The sequence below is a fragment of the Panulirus ornatus genome, chromosome 48 (genome assembly GCF_036320965.1).
Source record: "Panulirus ornatus isolate Po-2019 chromosome 48, ASM3632096v1, whole genome shotgun sequence".
NCBI lineage: Eukaryota > Metazoa > Arthropoda > Malacostraca > Decapoda > Palinuridae > Panulirus > Panulirus ornatus.
The window spans coordinates 20,871,678-20,898,260 of NC_092271.1; the positions used below are offsets into that span (position 1 = coordinate 20,871,678).

Genomic DNA, 26,583 nt, shown 5'->3' on the forward strand with positions numbered 1-26,583 from the left:
TCGACAGCTGCGCAACTTTCAGAAGCACCAAATCATAATACCACTCAGTAGATCATACATTCATTATGGTATCATTTGAAACTTAATAATATGGACTTGAAATCATAACCTTCATCATACTGACATTTTCATTACATGTATTATAATATGACCTAGATTGCACCCACCTCATACTATAAATAGCAAAAAATATCATGTAAAGCTGAGAAATAAGATTTATATCGTTTCTTTACTTCTTTGAACAATACTTCATTCTCTCCTCGCAATGAATAGGCGTATTCACACACTCACTGTTAGAAACAACAATGCTTATGCATTTCAGAGCTTAATGCACAATGAGGTCAGGCTTTCAATACACTTATATACGACGCCACCGTGACCTTAACAGCCCGAACATCACCATCATCTTTAAGGTCCGTTGCTGTAGCTGCAACACAGCCAACTGCAACCCTCCACAACCCCTGCTGGGCCACACAGTGCTGGCCCGCCGCCCTCCCACAACCACGTCGTGTGGTGTCATCGGTACAACACTTAAACTGACGTCTTCACGGGTTATCATATATCGTCAACAGTTATGCCTTTCGGAACTAGACTATCGCGTCCCATCCTGTCCCGCCACGTCTATCGTCCCATCCCGTCCAATCCTCTGCCGGGCTTGAGAATGTGAGTGTGTGTCGTGATAGCTTGCCGTCGCTGATGTCGGAAGTGGAGAGTGTATGTGTGTGTGTGTGTGTGTGTGTGTGTGTGTGTGTGTGTGTGTGTGTGTGGATATTGTGCTCAGGATCCTCCCAATGTAAAATCTTCTGTAGATCGTCTCTCTCACTCTCCAACAGGTCATTCATCAAAGTCAACACTCGTAAAGAGACTTTATTTTTTTTTTCTTTAAGCGCTTCTTCTCCTTTAGCTCTTGCAGTCTCCCGTGATGAGCCCTCTGACAGACCCACCTCCTTTTAAATGGAAATTACTACGAAGTTTCTTCAGGGCAATGCCTTTCAGAACGCCAGACGAACTTGCTTGCAGTGCTACATGCAGTGAAGGCATGAGCAAATGGCATTAGGTGCGCTGAACGCGATCTCCACTCCTGTTTTCCACAGGCAATGCAGAAGTCACCATTCCCACTGGATGAAAATGCAGAGTGGAAAGAAAAAAAATATTCCATCAGTTTCGGGCACAAGATTGGTCCTGGAAGTACGACCACCGGGAGCTAGGAGTGATGATTCTTGCCCTGTACATTCTCTCTGAAGCAATGGCCGTATTGTCTGACCAAAGGACAGAGGGCACGCCTCTTAAGCTGCTGATAGCCATGAAATCGAACACTATACACATGGCTCGCCAGACGTCATTGGAGTTAAGTAATATCGGGTAATTTTCAATACAAGAGCACTTAACTGAGGGCGCTCCTTCTGAATCCGAATTCTGCAAGTGGGGCACCGATACTACTGTGGCTCTTCCAGCCGCCTTTGTCGGCCTGGAATGATACTGGCAATCCAGTAGCGGCTGTGCAAAATATCAGCAATGTCAGACATGAGTAAATGACCTTCCACATAACTCGCTAGTGTTCGTAGTGTCATAAAAAGACAAACTATCCCAGTACGGGTCGAGGGCTACAGTACATATCCTCCACATAAAGAGAAATTTATATCTGCTGCAAGGGAAAGAATTGGTAAGAAAAGAGGAAAAGGGAAGACTTCATATATATATATATATATATATATATATATATATATATATATATATATATATATATATATATATATATATATATATATATATTTTCCTATGAGTCCACGGGGAAAATGAAACACGAAAAGTTCCCAAGTGCACTTTCGTGTAATAATCACATCATCAGGGGAGACAAGGAATATCTTGATCACGCGCAAAATTGTGATCCTTTCTAATATATATATATATATATATATATATATATATATATATATATATATATATATATATATATATATATATATTGAAACGTGGGTAGGCTATGCCGTAGACCTAGAAAAATAGAGGATTGAATCCATGGAAGAAGAAATGACGGGAACATTTCTCCGCTGTAGACGGACAGCCAGCATGACGACAGCCCACGTCAGGCAAGACACACCACACGAACCCAGCCGGCCATGGGAATCTCCAGTGTGTGTGTGTGTGTGTGTGTGTGTGTGTGTGTGTGTGTACCTGCGACGCTCCTCCGTATGGGGCTGGACGTCTATATTGCTATGAAGCGACGGCACCGCAGTAGTGCCGGAGATGCCACTCAGCTGCCGCCTTCCTCACTAGCACTTTTCCCCACACAGATGTCCTCAGGTTCGTCAAGCTAAAGGAGAGAGGAAGGGAGGAGAGTAGGGAGGAAGGGAGGGAGAGAGGGACAGAGAGCAATTACCCCTTCTCTTTCTTCTCCTCTCTCTCTCTTTTTCGCTCTATTGTGCCATTCATCTTCCTGTTTTCTACGCTTTTTCATTCTCTGTTTCCTTTAGTTTCCTCCCATGTCTCCCTTCCGTCGTCCGTCTCCCTCCCTACCCAACTCTCCTCCTGGTCCTGAGGACGTGACAGCCTCTCCTGATAACCAACACCGCTGATGGATCCCTGAGGACGGCCGTATCCTGTGGGGGAAGCCTCACCTAATTACCACATCAGCATTATCTTCCAAAAAGAGTCCTATCTTCACTGCTGGTGACACCCTTGTCCTTTTACCCGGCACGGCTATTCCTGGGGTGTCAGATACTGTTTCCTGCGGTGTTAGATAGTGTCCCTGCAGTGTCAGGAGAGCTTCTGGGGTGAAGGACAGTGCTTCTGGAGTGCCAGATTGTGTTCCCTGGGTACTATTAGTGCACCTAGGGTGTCAGACAGCGCTCCTGGAGTGCTCGATAATGTTTCTAGGGTGTCAGATAGTCCTTCTGGCGTTACAGGTGTTTCCTGTCTAACCTTTCTCCTTCAGGTCGCGTGCTCAGTATGTCAAGAAGCTTCTGTCTGTTTCCCTTAATGGCATGAAAGAGTTACTCCATCCTATCCTGATTTCCCCTAACAAGGCTTCTTTGAAGTTATCCTTTTACCCTCGGAAGAGAATACTTCCTTCAGTGCAGATCCTATGTACTGAGAACAGGTGAAGGCTTTATGGCCATCATCTCGTCTTCTGAGGGACGCCATGAAGAAGCCATGCTCAGTCGACAAGAAACTGTACCTCATCAACAGGTCATCATCAACGGGCACAACATGGCAGTCTCCCGTATTGCATCCACCAGTAAGGTCTTCTTCACGTGCACCTCTATCAACTCCACAGAATTCAAAGGGAAGACGATGAAAGGCTCGTAAGTTCATTAGCCAATACGTCCAATTATATTTGATCCCGAGCATAACCATCCACCGCTGTAATGAGGCGCTGAAATTAAATCTGGCGATCAACGTGAATAGAATCTTCTTCATCACCTTGAAAGGCTCAGTTAGTGCTCATCATGTCTGCTTATTTGGTTCGTCTCGAAACGCAGTCATCACTGATCTTCCACAGGCTAAGCTATTTTAAACAATTAAAATAAAACTCTTACGTTACTGTCCCATCAAGTATTTGTTTCCCCCCGCCCTGCGTCTGTGTTGCAGAGAGAGAGAGTTGGAAACAAGATATCCTCTCAACAACGAGTTGATAGAGGAGTCAGTGCATCTTGATGATCTTTCTCATTTCCTTTGCAAGCGATTAAGGACAGTCAGTTCTAGCACAGAAGTGGTCGTATCTACACGGGATGACCTAAAGAGGAAGTGTCACTGCGTTCAGATGAAGCAAAGAGCGTCAATATTTGCGTACCATATACAAACAGAGTTACTGTTTGTTCAGCTTTGATGGATCGACAAGTGTCTACCATACCCATGTACTGTATGGTAAACGCAGCTTAAAAACGGGGGGATAAAGTAAGAAATTACAAAAAGGGGAGGAATGTGTCAAGTAAAAATCTTTAGCGGAAACAAAAGAATAGAAAGGTCTCGGGGTCAGAGGGGTTGGGTCATACTGAACGAGTGGACTCCAGCCGGATTGTACAGACGTATTGGAGGAGAGTTGCCAGGAGGATGTGTGTGTGTGTGTGTGTGTGTGTGTGTAATCTACCTTCGCCAAGAGCATTTACCTCTTCCACTGTGTAAGATGTTGATGGCTCCGGCGTCTTGATGTTGTAGTCAAGGTTATCTGCTGCATATTGTCAACCCTAAAAGCAGCTACCAAGTACCCCTTCCCTTCCTTTAAGAACTCTTTTGCGTATATGGCATTCCAACTGGCCACTTGCATTTCCAGCTAACTTTCGCAGACTTCCTGTTCAAAGAAAAAAAAATATCCTCTCCAGCTTCCTCTGGACTTTTTGACAAGTTCTGTATACGAGTCTTGTCTATATGTTATCCAGAGAGAGAACTGTCTCTTTATTACAGACAGTTCTTGGCTATCCTGTGGCTGAACTAGGAGGAGAAAACTGGCCGTGGGGAAGACCCTGGAAAGGGGTCTGGGTGGCGAGAAAGGGGAACTGAGGTATCGTAAAATTTACGGTCGCCCGGTAACCAAGACCACGAGAATATTTTCGTCCCGCCGCCTTATCAGCTGCGGTTGGGATGGATGATGGTCCACCGTTTGACGTTAGCTATCCTCGGCCTCGCCTCCAACACTATGAGGCACAGCTTCCTCCCCCCTGTCCTCCAACTGGAAAATGAGGGAAAAACTGAAACATGCATTCAAGATGGGCGAGGACCCTGAGGTAAGATGGGCGACGACGAACCAGAGATAAAGATGGGCAAGGACCCTGAGGTAAGATGGGCGACGACCCAGAGGTAAAGATGGGCAAGGACCCTGAGATGATAAAGATGGGTGAGACCTTGATATAAACATAGGCGACGACCGTGATATAAAGGTGCGCGATGACCCTGAGATAAAGATGGGCGAGGACCCTGAGGTAAGATGGGCGACGACCCAGAGGTAAAGATGGGCAAGGACCCTGAGATGATAAAGATGGGCGAGACCTTGATATAAACATAGGCGACGACCGTGATATAGAGATGGGCGATGACCAGGAGATAAAGATGGGCGACGACCCTGAAATAAAGATGGGTGATGTCTCTTGAGATAAAAGATGGGCAACGAACCAGAGAAATCTAATGTACGAAGAAAGGATAAAATGATCTGACCTCTTCCAAGAAGCGTGCACTTGGCTGCCAGGACTCAGTACCAGTTGTCACAGTTTTGAGTAAATTCGACGACTTATATCGTTTTTGAACAGACAACGTGGTGACCTCACACATGATCAAAAATGTTTATATATTGGAAAAACTACTTCACAAAGGATTTTGTTTATTCAAATACAAGGTAATACAGTTACTGCGATAGACGGAATAAAACTTAAAAGCAAAACGATACAATATGGGAAAAGTCCCTTTTCTTATAGATGCGTTGACGGTCAAAACAAGTTACTGTCACACGTTATTAATGTGAGGACCACAAATACCTTCGAGAACTAATCAGACAAATCTTTCTCGAGTTCGGAGAGCTACCAAATGATAAAAAACACATACATCAATTTCTTTTCTCTCTCATTCTAGACCGTAATAATCTACCGAGAAAAAGGAGCTGACACACCAATCACCACAGCAGAAGATGGAATAGCGCAGAAAGACTCTTTTGGTCAGGACTTTTTTTCCCTTTCGTTCTTTCCTGTCATACGCCATGCAGGCTCACCTCGCAAATGCACAGTTCTCCCTTTTCCTACCGGCTGTTGCTGGCGGAGGGCGTGCAAGGTTGGGAGAGATCATACTTTACTCTTCTACCCATACTTCATCAACTTATAAATACAATAACAATACATGGAAGCAAAATCATAAACTGGTAACCTACATATGGACCAACAGACCCTCTGTTAATCTGTCTTTTCCATGTACGGCCTGTCTGTCTATCAAGAGGCTGTCTCTTATCTGTCTTTTCCATGTACTCCCTATCTGTCTATCTATCTAACTAGATGGACCCACAGCTAACTATCTGTGTCGATATATCTAATCTACCTGTCTCTTTCTCTGCATCTTCTCCATTCTTATACTCATTTTCATCCTTATTATTCTGTTTTCCTCTTCAGTATTTCGTTTTCTCTCCCTCATTTTTCTCTTCATTACTGTATTCTCCTCCTCCTCCTTCGTCGTCGTCGTCTTCTTCTTTACCCCTGCCCTGCCCACCTCACTCAGAGCTCCTCACTTCCTTGTATTGACCAGGGCGTGTGGTGGCGGTGGCTCGCCGGCTGGCCGGCTCGCCGTTCTGAAATATTGAGAGGAGGAATGGAAGACTTCTGTCGAAGCTGCCGGCCGCGTCCAAACTAGTTCATAGACCTCTCAGCTCCCTGCGGCCAAGCCCTTTAAACAGTAGACGCGCGCCCCACCTGTGCAACAGATCCTCCGTTAATGATCTGCCAAAAGCGGGGTGGGATTCATGCTTTGAATGTGTGTGGAGACGAGACGAAGTCACGAGGAAAGAGCGACCAAGTGTCCCATCAACTTACACAGGGACTTGGGCAAGTTCAAGGAAGACCTGTGGTGTGCCATAGGGCTCGGCATTTACAACTGATGCTATTCTTGGTCTGAGTAAATTACCTGCCAGACGAACAAGACTCGAGCTGGAATATGTTTGCGAAGGATTCTAAAGTCGCGAGAGAAGTCAGGTGCGACCATCAACACAGCATCAGCTTAGAGGGAATAGACCCGGGGCCGGAGCACCACGGGTCGTTGGACGTATGTTTGACGGCGTTCATCCCAAGTTACGTGTAAGGTTCATTAATACTGCGACGTAAGAGAGAAAGCTACTGGGTACCCGAGCTCAAACACTGACACGTCCTCAAGCTGAGGGCAGGAAAAAAAATGTTACAGAAACTTCCTCTATGCAGTATTTACGAACGTGAGTAATTTCAGATTCTTTCTGAACCGTACTGTGTGTGAAAAACTTTAAATAAAACACGAGACACAAGCCTGAACTTCCCACAGAGTTCAATTAATTAATGTTCATAGCTAAACAGTTGAGTCGAATCTCTTTTGCTCTTTTTTTTTTTCCTAGCTTCATTGGCTTGCCTAGTCTACATAAATTTGATTCTGTTCTTCTTCTTCCTTCTTCTTCTTTCCATGTCTTTCTCAAGCCTTTATCCTCTCTCTCTCTCTCTCTCTCTCTCTCTCTCTCTCTCTCTCTCTCTCTCTCTCTCTCTCTCTCTTTCTCTTAGGGCCTTCAACGACAGACTGATTCCCAAGGCCCCACAATGATGATTCGCAAAAGCGAAATCATGCGATGGCGAGTTAGCTGATGCCATTTGCCATCACGGAAAAAGAACATGAGTACGGTTTCGGGAGCACGGCAAAACACTGACCATAAAGACACATATATATACTTCCCCATATGACAGTGTCTATGTAATAACTGTTCACTGAGGATCGTTTACACAAAGCAGGAAGAGCTTGATGTCTTACACTGGCATGTTCAAGTAAATAAAACACACGCAGATACTCACGAATATCCGTATATTGATACTCTCAACGAAAACGAAACCAAACTGCGTTTTGGCGTCATACGCAAACCTTATATAATCGAAATGGCGTTATGCTTAGACCTTACAATCGCACTGGCGTCATACACAGACCTTATAATCGAACTGGCGTTATACGCAGACCTTATAATCGAACTAGCGTCATACGCAGACCTTATAATTGAAGCTAGCATCATACGTTGACCTTATAATCGAATTGGCGTTATACGCAGACCTTATAAACGAATTGGCGTTATACGCAGACCTTATAATCGAAAGGAAGAAGGCGACATAGTGATATACAGCGAAATGACATCTACACTAAATTAATAAGGAGGTTATATCACTGTTAGATGTATTTCACGGAATACGCCGACAGGGGATCAAGACGGAGGGATATGGAGTAATTAACTCGACAGACAACACTTTTTCCAGACCAGCTGATTAATGAACGAGCTAGAGGCACGAACCTCCTCGATCCTGCACTCATTAACGACACATAAGAGACTTGATCAACCCCAGTGAGTCAGCAGAAGTTCTAGCAAACAGAAAACAAGGTTATTACTATAGGTAAAGACAAGACGAGGATAGCGATTACACACTGTTGATCCTAGTTTACATACACACACACACACACACACACATTACATATATATATATATATATATATATATATATATATATATATATATATATATATATACTATTCGCCATTTCCCACGTTAGCGAGGTAGCGTTAAGAACAGAGGACTGGGTCTCTGAGGGAATATCCTCACCTGGCCCCCTTCTCTGTTCCTTCTTTGGGGAAAAAAAAAAAACGAGAGGGGAGGACATATATATATATATATATATATATATATATATATTCTCTGGGTAAATTCCTCGATGAATACTTGAAATTCAAATTCAAGGTCATAACCAGAGATCACCAACCATAGCTGGACCATCTTAGGTCACCTCCAATGACCATGAACCACAGCTGGACCATCCATGGGGGGGGGATCACAAACCAAAAGATCGTAGACCCACAACTACGCCATCAAGGGTCATTACCACATCAAACGATGGCTTGACAATCTCAAGATTCACCCGATTCACCCGAACCCCTTCACATTAACGTAACCCCCTCACACCCCTTTCCTCTTCCTCCTCTCCTGAAGACCACGAGTCGAGTCTCAAGTCTACTCGAACTCGTCTACTCGAACTCGGGTGGTGACGATCCTTCGCTGCCTGCCTGCCTCTCCCTCCCTCACCTCGCTCCTCTGATCTTCAGCATGCTTGCTACTCGGCGTTCTCTAGGGCGTGCTTCACGAGAGGGAGGTTCGTTGACACCATCCCAGCCATCCATGGGCTGTGTGTGTGTGTGTGTGTGTGTGTGTGTGTGTGTGTCTGTGTGACAAACAGGTGAGGAGTTGGGTGGTTCTCTCGTACTCCCTGTGTACGAAAAGGGTCACATTACAGTCACGTTACTCGGTAGCCTCGGCTACCGAATGTGTTACACATGGGTCACTCAGCTTTGGGGGAGGGGGCATGCACGTTACACTATGGTTACTCATTTCCATAACACGTTACACTCACGTTACTGAGCTTGGAGGGGGTATGCACGTTACACTATGGTTACTCATTTTGGTATTTCGTTACACCCATGTTATTCCACTTTGGGGACACTTTACACTTATATTACTCACAGCTTCTAAGTGTCTCCCTTAATTTGGGATAATGTTACACTCTGTATGTCATCGTCTCCTTCAGTGCTGGCAAAGAACACTCCCAGTCAATTTAATTCCTGTACAAACTCGAGACAAAAATATCGCCTCACCTTTCTTTTAGAAAATTGCACCGCAAAATACCTAAAATAATCCATCCCTCCCCCAATCCTCAAACTGTCTCACGCATAATCCAATACCTCATCCCACTGGCTAATAGTTTCGAAGTTAACAAGCACTTTGGAAAGTGTACTTTACGAAAAGTTTCCCAACTTCACTTGCTTGAGCACCTCTAAGCTTCCCTCCCCTCAAGCTTTTTCCCAAGCACCACTGAGCTTTTCCGACCTCAAGCTGTCCGCCACAAGTTTTCAAGCGGCCAATAATCGCACAAAGTGACTAAAATTGTGAACTGCACGTGGAAGTTATCAGATTCTTAAAACCCACTGGAAAAAGAATTATAAGTATATATTTCGTATATCTATCTATTATACTTAGTCGCTGTCTCCCGCGTTAGCGAGGTAGCGCAAGGAAACAGACGAAAGAATGGCCCAACCCACCCACATACACATGTATATACATAAACGCCCACACACGCACATATACATACCTATACATTTCAACGTATACATACATATAAATACACAGACACATACATATATACACATGTACATATTCATACTTGCTGCCTTCATCCATTCCGTCGCCACCCCGCCACACACACACACACACACACACACATATATATATATATATATATATATATATATATATATATATATATATATATATATATATATATATATTTGCACACAGCTAAACGTGTTCCTTCATCAATATCTGTGGCTTCGTGAACCTCAGAGGAGAGGTGGTGAAGGCAGAGTAATGAAGAGTTGTGAGAGTTGAGCAAAGGGTTCTGTGCGTCACATGACAGAGGGGTAGCTCATCTCTCTACCTCGTCCATATGTGGTGGTTTCTGTTGTGCGAGACGTCCTTGGAAAAGGAGGCAACAACTCCTTGCTCAAGAGCAGGGAGACGGTGTGGCATACCGCACACCGACACTCAGTAATATAGCACGAATCAACAACGAAATGGGATGGTCGGTAGTTGTGTTATAGTGCTATGTTGAGGTGACGTGCTACGGTGCTATGTTGGGGTGACGTGCTACGGTGCTATGTTGAGGTGACGTGCTACGGTGCTATGTTGGGGTGACGTGCTACAGTGCTATGTTGGGATGACGTGCTACGGTGCTATGTTGAGGTGACGTGCTACGGTGCTATGTTGAGGTGACGTGCTACAGTGCTATGTTGGGGTGACGTGCTACGGTGCTATGTTGGGGTGACGTGCTACGGTGCTATGTTGAGGTGACGTGCTACAGTGCTATTTTGGGGTGACGTGCTACAGTGCTATGTTGGGGTGACGTGCTACGGTGCTATGTTGAGGTGACGTACTACAGTGCTATGTTACGGTTTCGTTGTAAGGTAGTGTCACAAACATTAAAATAAAAAAAAAAACGTAATATCACATTAACATTTAAAAAAAAAACGTGACACAGTTTACTGTGGAATTTTTCTCTATGTAATTTCCTCAAGAGGAAGGGATTGTTTTCCCTTGTTCACCTGGATGAAGGTGAGGCAGCCCAGATCAATAGGACTTGGGAAGTACCTGCTGCCTCCAGACCATATGAAGGACGATGGCTCACACATACACACAGACACACACACACACACACACACACACACACACACACACACACACCCTCTCACTATCCAACCTGGAGCCCCAGGGGCGTGAGCACCTTAACTCCCCTCCCTTGAGGGCGAGAGGGGCGTGTTGTCCTGAACCTCACGCCACATATAAGACATCTTACAGAATGTCCTGCAGGAGGAGAAGCAAGCGAGGTCCTCCTCCATGCTCCACCCACCTCCGTTTTTCCTCTGGCGTTGCTTGTGTGTGTGTGTGTGTGTGTGTGTGTGTGTGTGTGTGTGTGTGTGTGTGTATGTGTGTGTGTGTGTGTGTCCAGCATGGAAAGGAATTACAGTCCCACAAGACTGAAAAGAGGGAAAGGAAGAAGAGGAGGAGGAGGAGGAGGAGGAGGTCTTTGATGCAAGATGAAAGGCATCTTCTTAAATATTTCGGGAAAGACGGACACCTTGCTGCTGCTGCTCCCTCCCCCTCCCTCCCTCCCTCTCTCCCCCCCTCTTTCTCTCTCTCTCTCTCTCTCTCTCATTCATGACACCACAGCTGGGGAAGGTCCTGCCCACCAACCATGAGGTGCTCATGTCTGGAGAGGGTGTGGGGCGGGCGGGCCCACCCTCGTCCTTAAGGTGGAGTAGGGTTGGCCAGATGGCCACTGAGCATGCCTCAAATGGCAGCACTATGATACATCAGGCATACGGTAGTGTGTGTGTGTGTGTGTGTGTGTGTGTGTGTGTGTGTGTGTGTGTGTGTAGGAAGGCGAGGCTTCAAGCACTACTTGGTGACTGTCCTGTGAGGCAGACTGGGTGACTTGTGGCGGAGGTTGAAAAGCATGTTGGAACTCTGTGACAGGGTGCCATGCGTGGCGGGAGTGACCAGGTTCAAAAAAGGGCTTTTTGTTATGATAGTGAAGCGTGCGAGCCTGGCGGGGGAAACGTTTTGTAAAGTGTGTTGGAATATCCTTTGTTGCGTGAGTTGCAGAACTTATAAGCTGTGTCCGCGGACTGTGGTGTTGCAGAATGCCTTATTGAAGAGCTGGAGAATGGTTTGTGAAACGCGCTGAGGAATGTGAAGTGGGTTGGAGAATGGTTTGTGAAGTGAGCTGAGGAATGTGAAGTGGGTTGGAGAATGGTTTTAAAGTGTGCTGAAGAAAACCTCCTAAGTTGCGTTGGAGAATGCCTTAGTGATATGCGTTGGAGAATGCTCCCGGGTTGTGTTGGAGAACTGTTAAGCGTTTTGGTGAACTGCGACGTGTTGGAGAATGTGAAGTGAGTCAGAAAATGCTTCGTGAAGAGTGTTGGAGAGTGTGCTGGAGAAGACTTCGTCAAGTACTGCATAAGGCTTCGTGAAGTATGTTGCAAAATGTTTTTGTGAGGTGTTGGAGAATGTTTGTGGGCTGTGTGCGGGTACTGTGGAGTGTGTGCTGGAGAATGTTTTGTGAAGCGTGTTGGAGAATGCTTTGTGTGTTGGAGAATGCTTTGTGTGTTGGAGAATGCTTTGTGTGTTGGAGAATGCTTTGTGTGTTGGAGAATGCTTTGTGTGTTGGAGAATGCTTTGTGTGTTGGAGAATGCTTTGTGTGTTGGAGAATGCTTTGTGTGTTGGAGAATGCTTTGTGACTCCTGTTGTCAGCAATGCCGTCATAGATTAATGTAATTAGCGAAATCAAAAAGGTGTTCAGTGTTTTTCAGTTGTCTGATTTAACATTATTAATTCGTGTGATGACTTTTTTCTTCTCTCTCTCTCTCTCTCTCTCTCTCTCTCTCTCTCTCTCTCTCTCTCTCTCTCTCTCTCTCTCTCACTCACTCTTTTGATGCGGTTTAATTACCAATTTAGGCTGTGGTTGTCAGTGGACGCCTTTTGTTATATTTCACACTCGTATGACCTGATGTATTTAATGTGTTTTCGCAAAGAACATGGAAACACACACACACACACACACACACACACACACACACACACACACACACACACACACACACCGCTACAGCAATAGTAAACCATGGCACAAGTACCATCATTTTACAACCAATTCAATCACCACAACAACCACCACTTCCCAACACCACCACCACCAACACTACTCCCTACCACCATCACCACCACTTCCCCACCACCACCACCACCACCAATCCTGTTAGCGCCACAATAGAGGCGCCACCAACCGCGTGCCTGAACCTCTGACCCAGCCACCTGGCGACTCCCACAGCTGGTGCGTGGTTCAACACGGAGGTTCATAGTGTTTACATCTGTACCCACGGCGGGGGGAACTTCACGAATGACCCCTTCTGGTAACTGACCAGGGGTTCATGAGCCTCTGAAGTTAAACTATGACAAGTTCATTAGCAGCTATCTCTCGTTACATGGCTTTCCAGAGGTCCAGAAGAGAACAGAGATGTTCATTCATGTTCACTGTAATGTTCACTCGTGTTCACTGTAAAAGTTTTTAGCGTTGCTGAACATCTTATGGTAACCGTGTTTATAACAGCTCGCGAGTGTTCTTGGAGGATGTTCTTCTGTCCTACAGGAATACGCAGGAGTAGATTAGGATTCCGTTGGCGTCGTTTGTGGGGAGCTGGATAAACGATTATGAGGTACAGACCTCGAAAGGGATTCGCATGTTTCTTTAGGCAACCGTCAGCAAGGGATGCACTGACTTGTGAATCATTTACCCGAGTCAAAACAGCGAGTGAGAGGTCGTTACTGAGGTTGACAATGATCTGCAGTGATTTACTGGAACGTAAGTATCATATACCTCCTCCTCCTCCTCCTCCTTCTCCTCCTCCCTCTTCTCCTTCTCGTTTCCTTCTTCTTCTTCTTCTTCTTCTTCATCTTCTTCTTCTTCTTCATCTTCTTCTTCTCATCCCTCTTCTCCTTCTCATTCTCTCCTCCTCCTCCTCCTCCTCCTCCTCCTCCTTCTTCTTCTTCTTCTTCTTCTTCTTCTTCTCCTCCTCCTCCTCCTACCCCTCCTCCTCCTCCTTTCTTTCTCTCTCTCTTTCTTTCCTTTTCATTTCCGACGTTTTACTAATTTTCCAAAAGCAAAGAAGGCCAAAATCTACCAGACTGCAGCAGCAACAACACAGGGGTTCAAGTTTATCTATGTGTGGACGCGGCTCTGGTTCACGTGAGGTCCACGAGCAGTCACAAGAGATATCTGATACCTCTGTCTGTGTGTGTGTGTGTGTGTGTGTGTGTGTGTGTGTGTGTGTCTGTGTGTGGGTGTGGGTGTGTGAGGTATGGATGGCTGGTTCTGGCGTGCAAGACGAGGAACGAAGGTGTGGTAATGGTGCATGACATGCGTCACGGTCTAACACGGCGTGAAAAATCAGGACTGAGAGAGAGAGAATGTAAATAAGTGGTAGACGGACAGACGAGCATCACGAACGACGAGGTGGTATGCCATGGAGACGGAGGAACGGGAGGTGTGGGAGGAGGACGGGGGGCGGCTAGAGCTAGTTCTGACATGGTGGAGAACTGGAGTGATGCAACAGCCGAGGAGGGTGTAGGAGCGAGTGTGGAGGACTGGTCTTGTAACACTGCCTCACACGACGGTACAAATAACTCCCTAGTTTAAAGGCAGAGGGAATGGTACGTACTGACACCCCAAGAACTGTAGTGGGGGGTGAGGGTGTCCTACTGAAATAGAAAAATGGGAATTGATAAGACGTGTGGCAGAATTCCGAGTGGAGAAGGATTACAGAACCCTCGCAGCTCAGGTACAAAGAGGGATATAGAGATGAAAGAGAGAGAGAGGGAGAATCCATCCATTTGCATTCACCTGGGGTTCAGGAGAAAGAATGGAGAGAGTATTGGACATGTATGGGCTCAGAATAGATACGTGATCAAGTGATTAGGTAAGATCTCAAAGGAGTTGTGTCTGAGGGCCTGATATGTGCTTTTATAATGCCGTTAGGAATATCTGTGTTAAATAAAAAGCCGAATGAACTATAACGGGAAGCATCACGGTTGTTTAATATCACCATAAATGTCAAAGACATATGTATTCTCTTCTCTCTAATGGGAGAGAATGTTGTAAGGGGCAACTGAGGCGGGACGATGAAAAGGTATCGTCAAACGATAGCGGAACAAAGAGGGAAACTTTTAGACGAGACCGTTTGTTGGCGACGTTCCGTCAGGTGAGCCGATTGTCGGACAGCCTCGACTCGTGTTATGATGGAGGAGTCCGAGACTAAACGCCAGCAAGGATATAGCTGTCACGCTCGAGAGAGACGGGTTAGTCTCAACGTCACATTAAATTCAGAAGGAAATGGGTAAAGACTGGCAACGCCTTTGGCAACAATGGTGACATGGGGATGGTTCGTAGTGGTGATTGCCTCACTAAGAGTGAGCACGGATCCTTGTCATATAACGATCCATCCTTTGTCTCAATAGAGGGTTATAGCATCGACGCCACACACTGAGAGCAAGCAGACTACGTGAAGCGAGGCGGTGGTGCAAGTTCCAGCCAACTCGTGTTAAGTTAAACGCCGGAGTTTATTGGAAGCTCACGTGATGAAGGAGACTTTCTTCTGACTCCCTTGCGTGAGCATGATCCCAACAACAAGTTCTCTGAAGGTGTACGAGAGATTAGATTAGACAGAGCAGAGGAGATAAGTAATCCATCTAGAAGCATGAGTCATTACACAAAGTGAGGCTAGAGATGTGATGTGAAGAAGTCCTTCGAAACGACACATGGGTGAACGCTCTTGTGACAATGTGAGCACCTTGAAGCTTAATGATGGGTGAGCGACTGGGGGCTGGGGTGGAAAAGACATTTTGTGATATCAACATCAAAGGTAGGAGGAGGAGGGACAAAATGTAGAACAGGATGGTAGGATTCCTTGGGTAGAGTATTGAGAGTGGGGTTATATCCCACAGACCTTTCCTTGGTTTCCCCTAACTCCTTTATATGCCTTAGTTCAGACCAATTGACAGTACGTCGTCCCCTGTATACCACATCACTCCTACTCGCTTTATCCCAACCGTTAGTGGTCGCGGGTCGTTGACAAAGCTTTGTTGTCAGGGGATAAATAAAGGAATTAATCATTCAAATCAAATTTGTGAATCTAATGACTGAACCATTCCCATAATACAAAAGATCACGTCTCATTACACCCTCGTTAAGTGGATACAACTGAGAGATGTAGGAGGCAATAAATACATGATCAACTGCCACTGGAATTGACCCCCCCCCCCACAGAAACTGACAAAGAAGAGGAGAAAATATAAATACATTTGTGCGAATGAACGTCAGAGGGGAAAATATACACGAGGACATGTGTGTGTGTGTGTGCTGGTCATAAACAACACAGAAGCTTATTGACACACGCCGGAAAACATGGCAGGTGAAAAAAAAACAAACAAAAAAAAACCCCTAGTGATTGTGAATTTATACGTGAGAGTATTTCATTGGCAGTCACTGCAGGCAGCTGGACGCTGAGGTAGAATGAGGGAGACACACCATTACAGTCGAACATCACTACCACCACGGCTCTCCAGATGGATCTTGTGTCAATTGTCTTTTCTTTTTTTTTCTTTCTAATTGTTAAGCCAATTGACGCGAGTGATGTTAACGGTGGTGTGTGTGTGTGGGGGGGGGGATAAAAAAATATATATGTTCAATTATTATCATGTATACTGCTATTGTGTCGTGTTGCCTCTCTCTCTCTCTCTCTCTCTCTCTCTCTCTCTCTCTCTCTCTCTCTCTCTCTCTCTCTATCTATCTATCTATCTATCTCTTTCTTTTTCTCTCTCCCTGTCAGTCAGTCGCGTTCAGGTGAATTCTCAATACTGTTTCTTATGTTCTTTCATACGTCACTTTTTTTTTCTTTCTTCTTCTTCTTTCCCCCCCTTCTCCTCTCCATGAGCCACTTTTCATCATCACATTTATGATCAGTGCCCTTGTGTGACGGGGCTGAACTGCTCCTTTATCACACTCGCTCGCCTGTTGACTCTCTCCCTCCTCAATGTTTCTCAATTGATCATCAGCGATTCTTATTCTAGTCTGTCTTATCTATGATTCCCTGTCTCATTCCGCCTCTCTCCTCCGATTCCTTCCTTCCCAGATTCATTTCTCTAGCTTCACTCTAGCCAAACGACTGTCCTCAAGCTCGAACGTCTTTCGTATTATGACATAATTGACTTGATCCATCTTGATTGGCTCTCTCTCTCTCTCTCTCTCTCCATATGATGTGAAATATGGTAAGGGATTGTAAGTACGCTTTCTCGGCAATGCTCTGGCAGTGTGTATGTGTGTGTGTATATATACATATATGTGTGTGTGTGTATAATATATATACATATATATATATATATATATATATACATATATATATATATATATATATATATATATATATATACACACACAAACACATACACACTGCCAGAGCATATATATATATATATATATATATATATATATATATATATATATATATATATATATATATATATATATTCCACTGACCTTAATGCCCCCTGGGGGCGGCACCAGGCGCCATACACGAGAGTGAGGTTAGTTTTAGAGATTATAGAGCCAATTCAGTCACAGAGAATAGTCATAAAGCTAAACCCCAAGCTCTTTACGACGAGGCCAGGGAGCTAAGGCTCGAGGATGTTAGTAAGCTAACGCTACGAGAGAATAAGGAACCAACTTATTATACCACGAGAGAGAGAGAGAGAGAGAGAGAGAGAGAGAGAGAGAGAGAGAGAGAGAGAGAGAGAGAGAGAGAGAGAGACCAGGGAGGAACCGTACGAGATAAAAAGAGACTAAGGTGGAAGACGGGGAGTTAATGAAGTGGGAGGAGGGGAGTGAGTAGTGGAGCGCCGACCAATTTCGCCGTTATCTCTGGCCGGACCGTATGAGTCTCCCCCTCTGTACATGAACACACACAGTCGAGACCTTTTTCATTTTTGCCTTGCCATCTCCCTCATAATGACGTCAAGTCTCTCTCTCTCCCCTTAATTAAACAGGGCTGGAAATGTGTCCACACTCGCCCTATTGTCGAAGGCCTTTGAGCTTTCATACACATACATATTTTTTTCTTTTGATAGTTTTGTCGCTCCGCCGTGGAGGCATTTTTAGAGCTTCGGTATTGCCTGTGGCCTTTGTCCCCCTCCCTGCGTTTTTTTTCCTCTCTCTCTCTCTCTCTCTCTCTCTCTCTCTCTCTCTCTCTCTCTCTCTCTCTCTCTCTCTCTCTCTCTCTCTCTCTCTCTCCCCCATTCCCCCCTCATTCATTCCCCTCCGCTCGAAAACTAATGTACGGGACTTGTTGAATGATTCCCTAGGGGTTGAGAGAGAGAGAGAGAGAGAGAGAGAGAGAGAGAGAGAGAGAGAGAGAGAGAGAGAGAGAGAGAGAGAGAGAGAGAGAGAGACCATATGCTGCTGCCTTGCGCTCCTCATCTGCAAAAGGTATGATGAGGAAAGAATCAACCATTACTATGCACTCGTGACACACAGTCGTAACCTTCTTTCTCCTTTTTTTTTTTTTTCTCTCACCTGCAGCTCTCGTACGTGCTCGTACCTTTTGCGACACTTGCCGGGCACTTTGGTAGATTATACGGAGTAGTGGTAATGAGGCGAGATGTGGATGAAGCAAGAGGAGGAATGGATATGAATAATGTGGAGGAAATGTACAGGTGAGTCATGTGGATTGGAGATAATTGATTGTAACCACAGTCGAGTGTTAGGTGCCACCTAATTCTGGATCATTAAGCAAAAAGTAATTTAAGTCACAGTGTTAATTGCTGCAGTGTGGTTCGACAGCTTGATATATTGCCATGGCACTCACGTAGCCTTGGAGAGCGACTTTATAGGAATTACCATCAACACACACACACACACACACACACACACACCTTGCCGTGCCGTGCAGTAAGTGCCCCTTTCACCACAGAATTCCCCTCTATCACTCTCCAACAGTCGCACCTTATCATCGTACTTCCCGACAACCACATCTCTCGCCCTATTACCATTATATCTATCATGACGCTCCCTAACAGACGTAACTCACACTGTACCCTTCCTAACAGACGGAACTCACGCTGTACCCCTCCTAACAGACGGAACTCACGCTGTACCCCTCTTAACAGACGGAACTCACGCTGTACCCCTCCTAACAGACGTAACTCACGCTGTACCCCTCCTAACAGACGTAACTCACGCTGTACCCTTCCTAACAGACGTAACTCACGCTGTACCCCTCCTAAAAGAAGTAACTCTCCACGCCCTTCCCAAACAGACACAACTCTCTTTCCTTTCCCCTAACAGATGCACGTCTCCAAGCCCTCCCTAACGCACGTCTCCAAGCCCTCCCTAACGCACGTCTCTCTCCATAACCTTCCCAACAGACTCCCACACTCCCTACAGCACCGACAACAGCTTTCTCAAGAACTCACTACGCATTCCTGTAGGGGCATAATATATATATATATATATATATATATATATATATATATATATATATATATATATAAATATATATATATATATATATATATATATATATATATATATATATATATATATATATATATATATATATTCCTATGAGTCCACGGGGAAAATGAAACATGATAAGGTACCAAGTGCACTTTCGTGTAATGATCACATCATTAGGGGAGACACAAGAGAGAAATATAAGTCAGTTGATATACATCGAAGAGACGAAGCTAGGACGCCATTTGGTAAACATGTGATTGTCCAAAACACACACACACACACACACATATATATATATATATATATATATATATATATATATATATATATACATATATATTCACTGGTGGTATACAGCACTTCACTGAATTTCTCTAAAGAAATACATATCTTTTTTTTTTTCAAACAAGAGAGCATCTCATGACGGAAATAAAGCTACACAAGTGTAATACCAGAACCAGGTTAGAGTCGAGTGCTCTCTGCAGACGTGAGAGAGAGAGAGAGAGAGAGAGAGAGAGAGAGAGAGAGAGAGAGAGAGAGAGAGAGAGAGAGAGAGAGAGAGAGAGAGAGACAGAGACAGAGAGAGAGAGAGAGAGAGAGAGAGAGAGAGAGAGAGATGGAGATGTGGCAAGTCGTATGCCGGGATGATTTCAAAATAATGTTATACAGAAATCTATTCTTTCTGTGCTTCTGTGAAGAGATGGTTTAATACCCTCGTCCCCTCATAAGTATCATGGAACTATGAGCCTTAAGCGACGCGGTACCAAGTTCTCGCAAGTATATATATATATATATATATATATATATATATATATATATATATATAAAACCTACGTTAAGCAGAGCGATCCCTGATCACATACACACACGCTAGACTCACATCGAGCGATAGGTCGCTCGAGTGAGGTAAGAAGCCATCACGTTTCACTCTTCGGCTTTGGGTAGCCTACGAGGGAGACGCTTCCTTGTTGTTTCAGCTTCGCGCGCACACACACACACACACACACACACACACACACACACACAGGACCCCCACTCCCAACCATTACTCAGGAGAACCACCGTAAATAAAACAAGTAACTTTATCTGCGTCACGTTAGGTCGTAACGACCTCCCTTGACAAAAGAAGCGAGAGCCATTCACCCAAAGGGGGGGGCGGCGCCCGGCCAGCGGCCCCCACCGACCGTAAACCAGTGAGGCTTTCCCTTTCTGCCGTCCAGGAAGGAACAATGCCGTTTCTTAATCTTGGATCTGAGGTCACGCCACCAGGCGAGTTTAGTGGCCATACCCCGAGAAACAAGGGCGTCGGAGATGAGGAGAGATAATCGGGGTTGGGGTGTTGTCGCGCCCTACCCAGCGCGGGACGGAGAGGTGGGGGCAACAGAATCCGGTGTAGTTTCGGTGTTACAAGAGCGTCGAGAGTCATCTGTTTAAACGATACGTCTCTTAAGATACGTCGTGGAAATCTGGATTTCAGTGCCCCCCCAACCCCCAACTGTGGACATGCGTTTTCTGTATCTTTTTACAAAGCTAAACATTGATATAATATCATAATTCTTTTTCGATAGGTTTGTGCTGTATTATGTGTGTGTGTGTGTGTGTTGTATCGGTCATCGGCGTTGTCTGGCCCCATTTAGATCAAATGATGAGGTTGGTCTCGGAAGTTAGAGCCAAGTATACAACCTCAAGATACCGTGCTTGTAAATATACGTCTTTCAAAAAAATAGTGTAAAAAAAAATACTCATTTACGATGAACCAGCCTTGCCACCCCCCCCCCCCCCAGTGCATGGCTCTTAATTTTCACTTACTGGCCGATAATTTCGAGTTCAGGTCGGTCGGTCATACATAAAACCAATGCTCAAAAAATAGAAAAGTAGAAATTCTTTTCACCTTTTTTTTTTTATTAATGTTTTAACTTGTAACGTAAGTGAGATACTTAGAAGGGAACGCCACCCCCGTCTTACAAGCCAGGAGAAGACGGCACATTTATCCAACCACTGTAACATCACATCTTACGCATTCGTGGTGATCGCTACGCTTGGCCAGGCGTACATATCATTAGCGATGCGAAGGAATGTGGTCAAATATCCACGATGGTGAACCCCCGACCATAGCGTTGAGGAGGAGGAGCGAGGTAACTGCTGGGGTCCGAGGAACTGGTAAAGCTCAAACCCTCCGGAAGAATGCACACCACGGACCCAGGACAAAGGTGTGGGCTGATCTGAGAGGGGCCTCCCCTCCCTCAGCTCAGAGGCGAGGGCCATATGCTCCAGGGGGAAAAGGGAGGCGCTTCCTCGCTTCGGAGAAGATGAGGGAGGAGACACACAGGATCCACTACCCTAGAGACGTCCTCCGAGGACGGGCGCGCTGGTGTTCATCCTCACTCCCGAGGCGGGAGAGGTAGGATTCCGGCGACAGGCGAGGGGGAAGATGGGATCCGTGCGTCGATAAGGTCACCTCAGTTCCTCCCGTAAAGTATTACCATAACCTCACCTCCAGGATTCCCCGGGATCAGCAGCCACAGGGGAATATACTCTAGTCACAGACGATACTTTTTCCCGTAGAATAGAGGGTCTTCCCTCCTCCTCCATGCCCGTCCTCCCCTTGGGAGAGCAGAATCCTACGGACGATCGCTCGCCGGCGCTCCGCTCGAAACTGGCCTTTGTGTACATACCGGCTCAAGGCGAGAGGCTGAGGGGGCGGCCCCAAAGACGACCAGACGGGCGGGCTGTCAGTCCCCGATGACGACTCCTGTCGTGGGGGTTGAGGAGGTGGAGGCGAGGGAGAGGAGATGGGAGGGGGTGTGTTTGGCCCTAAGGCTTCCGGGTGTGGCCGGTATGCGAGGCGTCGTATTACAAGCAACTTGAAAGACAATTAATTCCTCTCGTGCTTACTGTAACTGTGAGTCCTCCAGTGGTGAGGTACGCTGCTCTCTCTCTCTCTCTCTCTCTCTCTCTCTCTCTCTCTCTCTCTCTCTCTCTCTCTCTCTCTCTCTTTCTCTCTCTCTCTCTCTCTCTCTCGGTGACACAGGCACCGACAACGCAACACAAGCGACCGGTGATGATGCAACTCCAACTAACAGCCATCGAGGCGTCGTTCCTCTAAACCATTCAGTCACAGGAGGATTTTGCTTAACGAAGCCAAGCGCAAGCCTTTTGTTAAACGACATAAAAACTGATCCGATAAGATTACCTCTCAGCACTACATGTTGAAAGCTGAGGAGACTTCCAGTAACTGTATGGCAAATCCAGGACAATATTTGTACCATAACGATCGTCAACAGGTAGTTAAAACTCGTCGTCAGCTCTGTCTCCTGTGTGTAAGACTCGTTTTAAAGGTTTGCTGAAGGGAGGCTCAAGTTCGCTCCTCCTCCTCCTCCTCCTCGACCTAAGGGTTGGAGTGGCGGAGTAGACTCGAGGGTGACATCAACAGTCAAGCCACATCTGCTGTGTTCACATGACGATGAAATCAAATCCAGCTCGAGCTGGTTCCTCTGGACACGTCTCGACAGCACCCAGCTCGCTACCCACCGCTCATTCCCAGTCACAGCCCCTCCTCCCCCACAAACGCCCCTCACTCCTCTTCCCATGTAATGCATACCCCTCATCCTAACTCGCCAGTGCCTTACAAGCACACTCTTCCACACATTACTCTCCGTATACACCTTTCCAGCCACTCCCTCCCAACACATTCTCCCATTCATTATGCTTCCCAGCCTCCTCCTATCCAGTACTCTCCACACGCACCTGGTCTCCCATTACCTTCCCCACACTCCCAACACACCCACTGCCTTCCCTTACACCCCCCTCAGTCATCGTCTTCCCCACGCACCCTTCCAAACCCATTAACCCCAAACATCCTCCCAACCATTAACCCTTCCCAAACATCCTCCCATCCATTAATACACAACCCCATCCCCCGCACGCAGCGTCCTCCCCATCGCCTAACTCTCCTCACTTAGGACGGAGGAGGTGCCGTGTAAACAATGCCCTTTTGTGGCGGGGGGTCCGGGTGTCAACAGAGCGGGGCCAACCGCGCGCCCCTTTTGAAACCCGTCCCTGAGGCCCATAGCTCGGCGGTGTCCGTGCCTGTTTTTGTTGCTCGGATACATCTTTCAGGAGGACTGGCAGCCCTCGGGGTGGACTGAGGCTGTCTCACTGAGGCTCTGGTGGGGACCTGAACTTGCCTGAGGATCCATTATGACGGAAATGAAGCAGTAGACTCCTCTTCTCTGTTGCTATTCAGGACTCAAAGAGAGCCAAGCCACACGGCAGAATATATATATATATATATATATATATATATATATATATATATATATATATATATATATCAGTCTGTGATCCGTACCGCCTGTGTGCCAGGTGAGTTACGGTTCATTCCCTCAGAGGTAGGAAACAGCAGGGCTTTAACACAGAAAACGCGGGGAAATACACACGCAGAAAATGTTATAGAGGATGTATGCTAATTTTATGAGGGTAACTCGCATGGGAAGGTCCAGCTTTTGTGGGCCTTGTTCCCTCAGCCAACTGGTAAGTTTCATCTCTCTCCTTTTCTCTCCCGTTTACTATCTTCCTCCACCATTCTTTCCCTTGGCTTATCATTCTCGTGTTTCTAACCTTTCCTCATCATTCTCCTGCGTGTCCCACGGAGCATCTTTTTCCATCGACACCGTTCCCATTCCCGTCAGCGGACTCGAAGATGTTCATCATTCCCTCCCATCACACAGGAGAACCCCCTCCCTCATGACGTGTCCGTCCGTCTCCTCTACGTCCCTCTTACTGGAGACGTCATCCTCCCTCCTCCCTTCCTTCCATCTCCCACAACGTTCTTGACACTGGCACTGGAACACTCCCTCAATCTCTCTCCTTTAGCCTTCTCTCCTTCACTGCCCATGTGTGTGTGTGACCATTTTCTCTCTTGTTTTCTCTCACGAGTCTCTGCCCCCCTGGGCCGTGCGTCGCCATCAACCACCTCCCTCCCTCCGATTGCTCTCGGGGCCTCTACCACTCGGTTACACAAACTGTCACGCCTCTCTCATCATCATCTACCGCCGTCTCGAGGATCTACTCATTTAATCGATCGCGCAAAGCTTAACATCCGTCCAACTCGCCACGCTAGACACTCCTCTCTCCTCCAGCCCTTGAATCACCTCCGGCACCCTTTAGGTCACCCTTGGACACTGCGTTAACCCACTAATCACTCCCTCCTCCCCTCCCCTTATTACTCCACCACCTCTTTCTTCAAGTCGCATATTATCTCACTCCCTCCAACTCCCTCTCGCCTTCAGTAACTCCTCATTACTCTCCTTTTCCCTTTGAACTGCCCTCTCTCATTACTCCACCCACACTCCTCCTCCACTGAGCCATCCGTACCACACTAAATAACAGGAATATTATGCTTTAAATATCATATCAGACCACGACCGTACTCAGTGTAGCACTTAACTGCTCAATGCCTAATCAACTCAAACTCGACTGACTGACTCGGACCCTAACTCCGCTCAAACCAATTTTCGAATTCTTGGGAAAAGGATTTTCCCCGCCCGGGACTCTCTCGAGGCACTTTGCGAAGAGTACGTCGCCTGATTCTTATTGAAGTCACTCACCTACAGCTTTCAAGATGTCTTTCACGGGCTGGAGCTCAGTCTGGGTCGAAAGCATCAGCTTAAAAGAGTATTTTTCTCCCCCCCCCACCTAAGTCCCCCAAGCATCTGCAGCGTTAATGGCTTGGATGAAATCTCGTGTTCTGTCCTGGCAAACCCGGGGGGGTTGGGCAGGGGCTGGCCTGGACCCCTCAACAATCGTACAGTTCCTTGTGTACAATTGGGTGTGGGTTGAACGTGGCGCGTGTGTATATATATCTGTTGTGCAGGGAAGAGATTCCTGGGGAAACATTTTTTTTTTTTCATTTCGTAGTTCTCATCCTATTGTTAGATTGTTGGAATCCTTGTATTTTCTGTTGTTATTACTCCTTTATCACTTACTATATCTACGTGTTGTTTACAGAGGGAGAGGGAAGTTAGAGAGGGGAAGGGGAACGAGACAGTAATGAGCACGTTAAAAGGAAATGATTATAATTATAATGATTCTGGCCCTAAACTCTGGTCCACTGGTACCTTGGCTGGAGTACTCCAGTGTACGTTAGCCCACCGGTACCTTGTCAATAGCACCACAGTGTACCCTCGGTGTGGGAGGTACCTCGATAGCAGTACCATAGCGTGTTGTGCCACAGGTCTCCAGGCGGAGGTACGTACGGCAGTGCACCTCAACTGGCCAGGAAGGGCCTGAGTAGGAGGACCGCAGTGTAGCTACACTGACTACAGGACGTGTAGACTGGGGGGAACACCGTAAAGCGCCTGTATCAGGTGTTCTCTCCCCTCCCTCCTCTGCTTCCCAACACAGCTTACGCCTTTGTTGATTTACATCCGAGCGCTCTCTCTCTCTCTCTCTCTCTCTCTCTCTCTCTCTCTCTCTCTCTCTCTCTCTCTCTCTCTATCTATCTATCTATCTCTCTCTCTCTATCTATCTATCTATCTCTATCTCCACTACCGTGTCTCTTTTACTTATCAACGACTCTTTTGTTTTCCTCATCAACGGAATAAGTGAAATGCTTAATACAGACGGTACCAGCCCCATGTGAGTTTCCATTCATCACAGTAAAAAGAAAAAAAAAAACTTAAGTTTTCTTCGGCTGATTGCGATCTTACAGCCAGCACGCACTGGGAAAACTACTCTTTCAAACAATTACCATTTCTACGTCTCACGGACCAATCGTTTACCATGAGCACAACAAGTATCAACAACTCTCTCGGAAAATAGCCCTCGTATCTTCTTTTTTTTTTTTTCAACCCACATCATCAGCGTTCTTATGACGAAACACGCACCACAGTCTTACCACCAACACCAGACCCTTAAGTTGGGTCAAACTGCAAGAATAAATTTGATAAATGTCTTCCATTTTCGTTCCAGTCCTCACCTCCGAACATCATTCCAGCAGCCCTTTACCTTTCCCAGGTCGTCCTCACGGGCAATGCAATGACCTGCATTCAGCGAGGCGGAACCCAGTCCCTCCGTAGCCCTCCTCTGACGATGTCCACTCGACAAGACGCACGACTTTATCAACCACCAGCCCCTACTATCTCTTATCTTCCCCTTTCCCTTTCTTATCGCTTCTTTTTATCTTTTCTCTTCTTTCATGACTGCTTTCACGGTCAGTGCGCTCGT

The 26,583-nt window shown here is 46.2% G+C and overlaps 1 protein-coding gene across 7 annotated transcripts in view; it reads left to right on the top strand.

Moving 5' to 3' along the window:
• Nucleotides 1-26,583, top strand: part of mAChR-A (muscarinic Acetylcholine Receptor, A-type) — a 461,181-nt gene that overhangs the window by 344,669 nt on the left and 89,929 nt on the right. For 5 of the 7 annotated variants that reach the window (XM_071690083.1, XM_071690085.1, XM_071690087.1 and 2 more), the window contains one exon: nucleotides 18,421-18,554. The exons of the other annotated variants lie outside the window; for them this stretch is intronic. In XM_071690083.1, coding sequence (XP_071546184.1) covers nucleotides 18,490-18,554 — 65 coding nt within the window. In that variant the 5' untranslated portion in view covers nucleotides 18,421-18,489. The remainder of the gene's footprint in view (nucleotides 1-18,420; nucleotides 18,555-26,583) is intronic. 7 annotated transcript variants of the gene reach the window in all.